Raw genomic sequence first — 12955 nt, 5'->3', positions numbered from 1 at the left:
CCAAGACTTTTCTACACAACACTGGTGCATTTATAAATAGTAAAGGATAGAATAAACATATGTAGTGCATTTTGTATTTTAAAGAGATTTTCCCAAAACAGAATAAATCATTTTAATAACAGATAGATTTTCCTTAAGAAATATACTTTTAGAGAAAAATCCTTGAATTTCAGTGAATGAGTGATGCATCTTCTTAAAAAACTATCTGGTTATTTCATTTTCAAACCAGCAATTGTTCTACATAATTCCTGCTAGAATGTTTGGAAAACCTAATTATGTAAGACAGAAAAAGTATAAATACTTCAATTTATATTAATATCGTCAAATCATTGACAAAGAAATGACCACAAAAGAACATACCTTAAAATGTAAAGTTTAATGAAAATAATAATTCCAGACTCTCTGTACAGCCTTTAAGCAAAGCAAAAAAAAAAAATATATAATTAGTTTTGGAAAAAGCATCAATGAAGAACGTTATAGAAAACTGTGAGTTTTGCATTTCAAATTTGTTTTAGGCATAATTTTAAAGCAAAATGACGACTTTGTTTTCTGTACATTGGTAGAAACCAAACAATGATACCTTATTTGAGAATTTTCACATTAATTTAAAACATGCAACAGTAAATAAACACCAGTTGAATGTTTCACTTTGTCCTTCATTAAATTGATGCAAGAAAAACAAACAAAAATCCCACAGTTCTTACTGGATAATGTTATTTACAACTCATTCCTGAAAAGTACATAAAGTTTTTCCAATCACTGCATCTTTATTTGCTCTGATGTAACAGTTTAGTTAAATAAAAATAAAAGAAAAACCTGAGCTCTTCTTAGCCTTTTGCATTTTAAAACCTTGTTACATTAAAATGACTTGTATTTGATAATAAACGCCATGCCTTTAACCACACAGAGATAATAGTAACACCAAGGCCATCCTAGAAGTGCAAAATACTTTCAGACGAATCAGGAGACGGAGTGTATTCCTGTAACTTGTCAGATACTAAAAAAAGTATATCCTTGAATTGTCAGTCTCTCATTTTAATAAAGTTTAAATCATTTTATTTTTATCCTTTAAAAAGGGCTAAAAAAGTATTTACATGACTCCTTTTAAAAGATAAAAATGGGTAAAATCTCCAGTTGACGGCTAACAAGGGTTTCTAAGTTGTGCATGTTCTCCAAAACAAAGGTCACAGGGCGTTCCACAGCTGGAAGGCTCAGATGACGATGCTTGTGCCACCGCGAGAGCTCTTGTCCTGGGAGAAACATACCAACTTTAGATTAACTATATGAGCATATATCAAAACTCAGATGTTTTAATAACAACTGATATTCACAATGGATGTTTATTTTTTTAAGAGCCTATGTGTCGCTGTGTGTGTCTAACTTTGCTAGAGCAGTGATTGTCTTACAGAGTATGGATCATTCCTCCTTGGTCCTGGTTTTTGTCCAGGCTCATACTCAGTCCAGCCTCCACCTCCCCGTCTTCCTCTGCTGCTGGTCTCTTCGTCTGAGCTAAAGGATCCTCGGGAGCGCCGGGATGCTGGAGGAGAGTAGTTATCTCTAGACCTGCTGTCAAACAAGTCATCCCTGGAGCGCGAGCGAGGAGGGTTCATGCCTCCTCGTGATCTACCTCGGCTCCTCCCATCCAGTGACTCTTCGCTGTAGCTCCGGGGCAGTCCTCTTGATCTGCTTGGTGAGGGGTAACGTCTGTCAGCTCCTCCCCTCTCATCACGTCGACTATAACCACTGCGATTGCTTTCGCTGGAGCTGGGAGGGCGGGTTTTGGGTGCTGGAGGTGGGCCTCTTCCTTGCGGCTGCTCTCTTATTGGTGGAAGTGTGATGATGCGACGCTCCCTTGGAGGTTCATCAAGGGCAGAGATCATGCTGGGAGGGCCGGGAGAATATGGAATGTTGATGGGCATTTGTTGGGGAGGGGGTGGCATCTGCTGCATGTGGGGGGGTGGAGCTGGTTGGGACTGATGGAGGAAAAAGAACGCAAATTTAGACAATTACATATCACAGATTAGGAATTGATAAAAGTCTTTAAAAAAATAAAATGACAAAGGCTTTTAAAGGTCGTGACATCACATGTCTTCGTATCCGTTTCTCTGTCATAAAATAAATTCTATTTACATGTAGCTGTACGAGTCCCCAGTTTCCATTGAACTGTAACATTATTTATTCAACATGGCGGTATCTATTTACAAAATATTTTAGTCTATACAAGGAAATACAAGGTCAACTCATTTTAATGACCAGATAAACCTGTTTTTGTGTTGGTTGCTCATTTTTTTTGGTCAACTATAACCAGAGATGGTCTACTTCTTCATGCCTCAGTTACTACATATTTTATGAAAACTGCCAAAACCTCCTAAATACAACATAAATACATGTGGTGACTTCATATACACTGATCTTAAAAGCGGATGTCACCACTCTTTATAATCTGCGATTTTAAATAATAAACAAACAAAATTAAAGTCTCATTTTTAAATGTTTTCAAAATCAACTGAAAACACCAAAGGATCCGAAGGGAAAACTTTGGTCAAACTAAAATATTTTCTGCTTTTAACCAATCAATGATCACTTTATATTTTAAACTTTCCTCTATATAGTCTGTTCTTTGGCAGTTACATAGTTTTAAATATCATTTAAAAGCAATAGGACCAATTGCATACAGTCCTCATATCATTATTGCAGGAGAATCTAATGCACTTGCTTTTTGTGGTGCCGTTTGAAAATGATGCATTCTTCCATTTATCTATGGCAGAAGTGCGATCATACCTGCATTAGAGGACTTGTCAAATCCAGCCCTCGGACTTGGTTCTCCAAGTAATCGATCATATGATTTCCAGGTGGGTGGTTGCCTTGGACACTCGGGGGAGGAAAGCTGTAAGGTGAATAGGGGGCTGGGAGGGGCATTGGCTTCATAGGGTTGCTGTTCCCTGTAACTGATCCTGTAGAGGCACATTCATAGAGACACTTGAGGCAATGCAGGATGAAAAAAACAACCATAGAAATGGATTGAGCATTAAATAGTGTTTTCTTTAGTAGAGATGGGTGAGGCGGATATAAATACCTCCATAGAGCGCTGGGTTCATCTGAGACGAAACATGGCTTAGTGGCATATATACTTGTCCATTCTGCCATGCTTGTTTGGCCTCCTTCATCATACGATGCTCCATCATTGCTAAGAGAGAAAGAATAAATCCTTTAATTTTTTGCAACAAAAGATATTTCAGATCATAAATTCACTGATGGAGATGCAAATCCACTGGGATTAAACCTAATGAGAAAAAACACATTGCATTTATTTACTGTGTCAGTAGTAGTTTCATATTATATTTATATATGACTTTTGTTTCAGGAGTGGCTTCTTCCTATTTAGTCACCATGGTTGGTAAGTGTTCAACCACTCAACAGCCAAAAGCCGAGTTCGCCCAAGAAATGTCATCAGGCCTTGAAAGATCTACCCGTCAACCTCGTCAGCAGTGCGAAACGATACAAATTGTAACAAATCGTCTCCTTTTGGTACAGCAAATGTGCCCTTAAGGACCCACTCTGATGAAAATCATGTTTTTGGTATTTTAAACATGTTCTTGTTGCATTTTTTAATGGAAGACCCATCTAAAAGAATTTAAGATTAAAACCACGTTTCTGGGTATTTCTCCATCCAAATCATTAAAACTCAGCCGTTTGAAAGAGCTCTTAGTTGTGACGGACCAGCAGAACTGGGAAGGTCAAAGTCTCCCTTCTCTGCTCCATTCTGCTGCATCCACTTGCAGACAAATAGATTCATGAATGTCTTTTTTTCCTCATCTGAGCCGACATCTGGCTGAAAACTGTACAGCTGGATTTTTGTTGCACCGGTAATGTTATGTTGAAGGTGTGAGGGGCTGTAAACTAGTGGGACAGAGTGCAAACAAAGGTATCCTTGGGTCTGAGGGGAGGGTTACTTCTGCCTCAACAGACCTGCTCACAATTCAAAGGCAAATATCTGATGAACTCCTGCCACTCTACAGAACATATTTTTGGTTTTGGCTAAAAACGATGTTATCATAAATAAAAGTCGACGGGGAATGACTTATAAAAATATAGTTGGAGTGAGACTTCACTGCTACAGGCACAGAATTCCTTCTCCATACCTTTTTCAGGACAGCAGCATTTCTGGGGGCAGCAGGGACAGCGGACGTAGCAGCAGCACTTCTGAGGGCAGCACTGGCAGCAGCAAATGCCAAACAGCAATATCAGGAGGAAGGCGCCGATGATGATGAGCAAGACGGTCAACCAATCTAAGAGGACACGAGAAGACAGAGTTAGTATACCTTTATCATGAAGCATCTATACTGCTTATTTGAGTATTCAGTCTTTGTACTAAAGGTTTTGCCCAAACCCTACAAGGTTTTCACCCAGAACTGTTTCTAATTACTTTCGGAACAAATAGCAAGCTTTTTTCCTTTTTTTTTTTTTTTTTACAAAGTCAAGTCAAAACTATGGCATTAAGTAAAAGTTTGAGTCAAAAGTCTTATAGATTAAAGTGAGCTTTTAGTGGATACCAAAGTCACCATCCGCCCTACAGCTACAGTCACGACTGGCAGTTGAGTTAGTACTTGACTGCCAGTCTAGTACTAACATCTCTTTGCTAAAACATTTCCCTAAGGCTGTTGTAAATGAAAATCAAAGTGACACAGACGGCACACACTGACTGTTCTATAGAAAGACTGTTTGTAATAAAAATTATTCCACAATCATAAACATTTTCTTGGAGGAAATACCAGTAATCTTGTTTTCCTGCAACAGTAGCAGGGTTGGGGTTTAAGGTTTGAATAATTTGATGGAAGTTTCATAAATGGCTTACTGTAAACAATAAGCTTGACCTCTTGAACGGGGTTCCCGGAGGTGTCTCCAGCAGCATCAACAGAGCAAAGGTAAACACCGTTGTCCCACCACATCACCTCGCTGATCACCAGGTCTGCCTCTGAACATACCAACAGATACAGGTCTAACTACACCAGATGTGCCTCATATCATCATATGAAGACATTTGTTTGCAATTATAACAAACTGTTGCCAAGAAGTCACACAAAGAAAATAAATACTTTACATTAAAGTAGACACTTTTAAGCAATTTTGGTAATTAAAATAATGTGTTTAAATGTACTTTGTTTTAATTTATTTAAATGATTTTAGAAGACTTAATAAATTAAAACAATCAAAAAAATGTAAAGAAAAAGAAAAACCCAGCTCAGTTAGATTAGACAAAAACATACTGTTTTGAATCGTTATTTTGCGGTTCACGTATTCTCCACCCAGTATGGCCTCATTTCCTCCTTTCTTCTGGACCACAGTGCGTATAGTCCTTTGACGATCTGGACAGTCATTTGAAGGGTCCTGTCCCAGCTGCAGGGCAGACTGGTACGCTGCAAAACAACAAGCAGATTGTTTTAATGGACCCATTGGAACCCATAGACTGACAGACCCACAAACAAAAACAACTGCACCTTGTCCTCCAAAAACTGACATTAAGAACCTTCAGCTTCTCCAGAACTCTGCTGCACGAGTTCTCACCAAAACCAGGAGGTGGGCTCAACCCACTCCAGTTTTAGAAGTCCCTGCATTGGCTCCCCATATGCTTTTGGATTGATTTCAACATACTTTTAACAGTTTTTAAAAGTCCTATCAGTCTTGCACCTTCTTATCTATCAGATCTTTTAGTCAAACCCTCGTCGACCCTGAGATCCTCGGGCGCTGGTCTTCTTACCATTCCGACTGTAAAAACCAAAACCTATGGACAGGCCTCTTTTCAGCACAAGAACAGTCTGCCAGACGACCTGAGTGTCGTGTGGAACATAGTTGCTTTTAAGTAAAGACTCATCTTTTTAACCTGGCTTAAAGCTAATTTTTACTACTTTTATTATTTTATTTATTTATTTTTTAATTTTGTATTTATTTATCCATTTTATCTTGTTTTATAAATTTACACTAGATTATTAATGATTTATTTTCATTTACCCTATTTCAATGTTTTTATTGTTTATTGCTTTTATCAGTATGTTACTCTTTCATTCTCATTTTTATTTCTGCTACTTCCTCAGTTGGATCTTTTCCCTCTGGGTCAGCTGCTGTTCAGCCGCTGCTGCTCTACATGGGGACCTGCATCGCCACTTAGCTGTGGTGGAGTGGTCTACGCCTGTGATGCTGCATTTGGCTAGTTATGCAGCTATTCACAGAGAGGGATGTTCTAATTATTATTAGTGTTTCCAATAACAAACATTTTGTTTTCGTGCTCAGTCTGTTTCTCATCGTCTATCCCCATCAGCTAGGGGGTGGGAGGTGTAAAAGGGGTGGGGGGGGGGGGGGGGGTCAGATTAAATTTTAACTTTAACTTTATTATTGAGATCAATGGATTATGTCAGCTTTACAGAAAAAAACAAAGACTAAAAAAAAAAAAAACCTAAGAATAATCAAAATTTTCAAACATTAAGGCCAGACATAAAAGCAGTTTGCATTAATTTTCAATTCTTGGTTTACTAATTTTGCATAAAATTTTTTAACTAGCTCATTAGCTCTATTAGCTCATTTTCCTGCTGTGCTAGAGGAAGTGAAATAAAGCCAACAAAAAATGGTACCAACATTACAAATATGCATAATATGTTACTTTTGTGGCCTATATGTAATCATGCAAAATCAACTAAAATAACAAAAACATCCCCAAAGCGGTATTTTGCCCCATTCATGCATCTCTAAGTATTCCTCTAAAAACCTGCTTTCTGTGCACCAGTCCAAACAAGAGGGATCTGACATTGTGATGTCACAAAGTGAGGAACAGCCCCTTCCAGGAAGAGTCTGAGCTGCCAGCTCCACTCCCAGGCTAACACCCACCCACCCACATTTTCTCTGTGGAGCTAACAGTGATCAGCAAAACGCTTTCCCTTCATGCACAATGTGCACATCCCTCTTTGCAAAAGTTCGGATATTGTTTGTCTTCATGGTTGTAATGCAGACACACTGCCGAGGCCAGCTCTAGGTTGACGTCATGAAATGGGCCGTCCACAAGGAGTGAAAGGCGCAAAGAGATTGTGTAGTCTTACTTCCGGATTGAAAAATGAGCTGCCAAAATTACTCATATTTCATAAAAAAAAAAAAAAAAAGGTTCTTTAGTGTGCCAAAGCAAAAACATGTAAAAGATAAAGCCCAACAAATTCTCCACTGTCAGACATTATACCATGGTCGGGTTGAATACTCAATTCTGATTGGCTGCTGGGTGTGGGTAGGTCAATTTTCTAACAATTTATTTCCCCAGATGTCCCTGTTAATATTAATATCGATATTAGTTGTACAAATTCCATTTATAATAGATGTTTTAAAGAGGTAAATGCAATTGTAAGCTCCTAACAAATAGTCTGCTATTTGTGAAAAAAGCGATCCAAACCGAATTATAAGAATAAAGTATAAAAAATTGGTTGAATATTTATGTCTTCTGTAATTGACCATTGCATAAGTAAGTTAATGGCGTGCGTTAATTTTCTGAGAATGCACACTTTGTCGGCCATTAAGCTTTACATATTAGACACTTTGAAGGGCATTATCCCACTTATACCATGGTCACTCACAAAATAAATTTTCAATCAGTTTTTAGTATTTGGTTCGTGTTATTTTTTCTGTTTACATCACTTTTTCACAAAAAGAGGACTTTGCGATACATGATGCGATGCATTGTCATTGTAATGGTTGAGCCGACCTCGACTGCAGCCGCAAAGAAAAGCAATATCCATGCTGAAGGGGTAAATAAAGCATCAGTTCAGAGACAAAGTTCACCTCTTCCCGCTTGTTTTTGTCCAGATGATGAAGCAAAAGTTTAAAAGAAGCCAGCGCAGACCATGGTATATATCATATTAGTGGATATAGTTTACTCTGAAAGACTTAGGAAAAGCATGATATAGGCCCTCAAAAATATATACAAAAGCTCCCTCCTCCTATTTTGGCTACTTCCTGTCTCCTAACAGTGGTTCTAGATTCACCAATAAAATCTGAGACTTGTTGCGTATGCATTACTGACGTCTGGCTAGCATTGCACATAAACACATTAACAGTGTGCCCATTATGTGTCCCCTGTGACATTTTCTGTGTCCGGTGTGAGACAGAAAGTCCCAGCCAATGGTCCATCGGTACCTGTGGAGTAGTAATTCAGCACAGGGTCTTGGCAGAAGGACTTGAACCTCCATGTGACGAGGATATCCTGGATGTTTGCAGACGTGGAGTAGTCACAGCGGAGTGTCACTGAGGCAAAAAGAGTTGTGCTGTACTCAGTCTTAGAAACAACCACCTGAACGCAAACAGACTCTGTGGAGAGACAACAAACACACATTTAGGTTTGGAGCATTCATTATGAAAGAAAAGAAAAAACAATTATTCAGTGGCAGATCTGGGGGAAAAAAAAACATTTGGACAGAAAGTCCAGGAAGAGATGAAGGAAACATTGAGGGAGGTGAGGCAACAGTCTGGGGACTTCTTGCAAACAAGAAGCTGATTTTAAAGCGGCAGAACCAGAAAAACAGGTGACCGAAACAAAGGGCAAGGAAGTGGTTTACACTGAAACTATCCATCTAAAACTAAAAAGATGGTGGAATGAAACCGGCTCAGTTCTTCTGAACGTGCTGAGAACTAAGCGTCTGAAGAAATTTGATAACAATATTTTAGACATTTTCAGTAAAAAACATCCAAAACTTTTAAAACCACAGATTGTCATTGTTAAAAATATTAATACAATGTTTATTTTCAGTATACCGAAAAATACCTTATATATAGGTCATATTAATAGCTTTGGGAGAACCAACAGAGAAAACAGGGAACATATTTTACATAAACAACCTCATCATGTGACCGAAACCTGTGGTTTGTTTCACTTTACATAAAAAAGTTTACATAAAAACAAGTTACAATCAGTCGGTTTAAAATTCACTTCGTGGTTAAAAAAAAAAAAAAAAATGACGTCGATAGGTAAAGAAAAATTACCTCTCAAAAGCGACACGATGAAGACTGCGACAAGAAGTCTCCCCATGATGATGATGAAGACCAAGTGTCTCCAGCTCCAGGTTTATTAGAGGTGAAATAATAAACAAATGACGAACTAAATAAAATAAAAACCTTAGAGTAAAACCTAAAGCAGAAATTAGACTAATCTGCACCAGTGACCTATATTCTAGGCTAAACTCAGTCGATCATCTCTGTAAATCCCGAGCGCTTCGGTGACCAGACTGTCCTTCCGGAGGCAAACTCTCTTAATTCAGGCCACACCCCGAAACAGGTGCGCTCTCAGTAGATGACGTAGACAGGTAGATACCACCTTTCAGGAAGAGTGATGCTAGCAGTTCCTCCAAAAAAAAAAAATTTAAAAAAAAGACATCTGTTTCCATCCTTCAGTGTTTTAGAATGATTTTGTCCTGAATATATTTCTGAGTTGTGCTTTATTTTTGTAGGCCTATTGTATTTTTGTCCAGGAGTTTTCCAAACGTTCAATTAAATAAAAAAATAATTATTACTAGTAAAACAAAAAAAATGCAAATACACAGAGACTTTCTGGCATATTAGAGAAGATTTATCCATCTATTTTCTTAATGTTTAAGAATTGCTTTGCTGTTTGTATTTTTACAAAGCCTAAATGTAACAGTTATAGAAATAAGAGATATTTATTGACGCATCAATCGGTAGACAGAAGGCCGTTTTTTGTTATACAGACGTTTTGCCTATTGATGAAAAACAGTCAGAAGAAAAAAATAGTTACAGCTTCATTGAGAATAGCACCGGTTTTGGCATATAGTCACAACACTATTTTACTTCAAATTTAGGAGTCACACAAGGGAAATGTGTAAAATCATGGATTATGTAAGACACTGTTGAATATGACTCTTAATGTGCCAAACTAGCACTGAAACCTGTGATCAGTCTCCTTTTAATATTAACAATTTGTACTCAACATTTAATTTAATTCTTTAAATAAGAATAACAAAGAAAGGATACACGTTTATTTATTGACAAAACTGGAAAAATGACAAACAATGAAACTAAAAGCATCATAAAATAGTAATCTGATGTAACGTAAATACATTAATTTATAAAACAAAAGCTAAAATGGTTAAAGTTAGAAAGGATTTCGTTTTTGGCTAGGCTAAAAAAAATTATAAAACTGAAACATGAGAGTTATAACTGAACCATTTAAGCAAAGATATTTTATGTAACTGCTGTCAGTAATTATTTAAATCAAAAGTTTGAAACATCAGAGAGTCGTCAACACTACAAGATAAGCAAACTAAACTCAATACACCATGACAATGAAGGATCATTCATGCAAACAATTACTATGTTTTTTTATTTTATTTGAGCAGTTATTCATTGTTTCACACAATCTGGGTCAATGTAAAGACATCATTATTTCAGCAGAAGCTATAGTCCATGATATGTTCAGGTTCATGAGGTGATGTGTTTTTAAACAAATAGTTTAATTATAGGTTGGCTGGATCGGGATTTAACATTTCTGTTGTAATCTCTGTTATTGTCTTCAACAGAGCAGACTTAGTGAACATCAGACTCTATGAGTTCAGAGGTAAGCAGGTCTGGTCCTGTACAAACGTATTTCATGCTGGGCTTAGTGTTGGATAATAATCAGTACATTTGTACCACATGTTAGCAAAGTTATGAATTCCACCTTTTATTCAAGGAGAGTTCTTTATTGTTCCTACTTTGCTCTGTATTCGATCTTTTGCTGCTTTCTTTATAATACGGATCTAATGTCCTATTTAATGGTGTTTATTATCTCAATTCCAAAAATCTGGAGTAGGTCTGAACCAAAGGCAGATTTTAAATACAAACAGACTTTCAGTTTTTATTTTCCAGATGTTCTTATACTTCGCATACATCATCATCAGCACATCTTTTGGTAATGGTAGAACACTGGAGTCACTTTTAGTAGTGATTAGAGGAGCTCAGAGAGCTGAAAAGAAGAGCTCTCATGCATATACCTATGAATGAATGAGGTATTTCTCAAGAATTTATGAGTTGCCTGTGTCAAAGTGACACAACCAGTAAAACCCTGAGACACTGTATAACCTGTAAATCCACCCACCAACAGCTGACAACATGGAATGAAACTGGTAAGTAGGTGGTTCTGTTATGAATTTTTCCTCTTCACCTCTGTATTTGTGGGAAGAACTTGGTTTTCTTAGAAAGTTCCAATGAGCTTGAAGGAAGTTTAATCCTGTGTTTTGTCTTAGCCTGGTTTATTCATGCCTGTGCATTAATGAAAGATTTCATCAGCTTGTCTTGTTTTTGTGCGTTTAATTAACATGCCTCCTGTTCATTCAGACTGTTTGACAATGTTAGTTTGTTCCAGAGTTTATTATTTTATTTTATTTTTTTGGCTGAGTTGAATTATATTCAAAGAGGAGATGTAATTTGGAACAAACGCCACTAGATGTCAGCCTGAACCTCTATTTTTCTTTCAGCCTGAACTCAAAGTTCTGTCTTCCTCCAAGCATTTTAACTGAAGACATCTGCAAACATCCCTCTATTTTATCCTTTCTGGACTTGGATGAAACGCCAGAATTTATTCAACACTTAAGACACCAAACAATCCCTTGATTAAAACTGCAACTCCAAATTTGAGAATTATTTGTAGTAGGCTTCGGCCTGTCGGTGAAGACATTATTTTGAAAGTGAACTTTTCCACAACTCTGTGTAAAAGTTTCATATCAGGATTTTTCAAAAAGCTTTTAGTGTTTGGTTTGAAATGACAGAAAAACATTCTTGTAATTCCCAACATTATTTATCTCAATGAGTCATTTGATTTTTTACATCTCCTACTAATAACAAATATAAGAGAGGTTATTGACTGCAAAGTGGTGGTAGGAGAGAGTGTAGCCAGACAGCACCGCATGGTGGTGTGTAAGATGACTCTGGAGGTCAGGAAGAAGAAGAGAGGGAAAACAGAAAAGAAGACCAAGTGGTGGAAGCTACAGAATGAAGAAACTTGTGAGGAATTTAGGCAGAAGTTGAGACAGGGTCTGGGTGGTCAGGATGAGCTTCCAGATGACTGGGAAACTACAGCAGAAATTATCAGGGAAACAGGTAGGAAGGTGCTAGGTGTGTCATCTGGAAAGAGGAAAGACGGTAAAGAGACTTGGTGGTGGAATGAGGAAGTACAGGAATGCGTCCAGAGGAAGAGGTTGGCTAAAAAGAAGTGGGATGTAGAAAGGACTGAGGAAGGTAGACAGGAGTACAAGGAAGCGCAGCGTAGAGTGAAGAGAGAGGTGGCAAAGGCCAAACAGAAAGCTTACGATGAGCTATATGACAGGTTAGACACAAAGGAAGGAGAGAAGGACTTGTACAGGCTAGCCAGACAGAGAGACAGAGATGGGAAGGACGTGCAACAGATAAGGGTGATTAAGGACAGAGATGGAAAGGTGCTAACAACCCAGGAGAGTGTACAGAAAAGATGGAAGGAGTATTTTGAGGAGCTGATGAACGTGGAAAATGACAGGGAAAGAAGGGAGGAAGATGTGGTTGTTGTGGAGCAGGAAGTAGCAGAGATTGGAAAGGATGAGGTTAGGAAGGCTCTGAAAAGGATGAAGAGCGGAAAGGCCGTTGGTCCTGATGACGTTCCTGTGGAGGTATGGAAGTGCTTAGGAGAGGCAGCAGTGGAATTTCTAACAAGGTTGTTCAATAGGATTTTAGAGAGTGAGAAGATGCCTGAGGAATGGAGGAGAAGCGTTCTGGTCCCCATCTTTAAGAACAAGGGTGACACGCAGAACTGCAGCAACTATAGAGGAATAAAGTTGATGAGCCACACAATGAAGCTGTGGGAAAGAGTAGTGGAAGCCAGGCTTAGGAAGAAGGTGGAGATCTGTGAGCAGCAGTATGGTTTCATGCCCCGTAAGAGCACCACTGATGCCATTTTTGCTTT

The 12955-nt window shown here is 38.0% G+C and overlaps 1 protein-coding gene across 1 annotated transcript; it reads right to left on the bottom strand.

Annotated features, from left to right (window-relative positions):
- Positions 1 to 357: 357 nt before the first annotated feature.
- On the bottom strand, positions 358 to 9312 carry LOC101158428 (immunoglobulin-like domain-containing receptor 1). Its single transcript, XM_023953348.2, has 9 exons — positions 9013 to 9312; positions 8170 to 8340; positions 5268 to 5417; positions 4856 to 4975; positions 4143 to 4289; positions 3077 to 3187; positions 2782 to 2954; positions 1407 to 1973; positions 358 to 1250 (listed from the first exon to the last, which is right to left on the bottom strand). Exons 1-9 carry the CDS (start codon positions 9056 to 9058, stop codon positions 1212 to 1214), a joined length of 1524 nt encoding a protein of 507 aa, XP_023809116.1. The 5' UTR covers positions 9059 to 9312; the 3' UTR covers positions 358 to 1211.
- Positions 9313 to 12955: the final 3643 nt, after the last annotated feature.

The sequence above is a fragment of the Oryzias latipes genome, chromosome 3, assembly GCF_053564925.1.
Source record: "Oryzias latipes strain Hd-rR chromosome 3, Olatipes_Hd-rR_3.1".
Lineage (NCBI taxonomy): Eukaryota > Metazoa > Chordata > Actinopteri > Beloniformes > Adrianichthyidae > Oryzias > Oryzias latipes.
Note: the sequence above shows the minus strand (reverse complement) of the source record. Positions and strands in the feature narration are given on the sequence as shown.

Coding starts and splice junctions, on each gene's coding strand:
- LOC101158428 (XM_023953348.2), bottom strand. CDS start 9,058: ATGGGGAGACTTCTTGTCGCAGTCTTCATCGTGTCGCTTTTGAGAG. Junction 4,976..5,267: donor CAAAATAACGATTCAAAACA/GTATGTTTTTGT, acceptor TGGTATGTTCAG/AGGCAGACCTGGTGATCAGC. Junction 3,188..4,142: donor ATGCTGCTGTCCTGAAAAAG/GTATGGAGAAGG, acceptor TTTCTCTCTTAG/CAATGATGGAGCATCGTATG.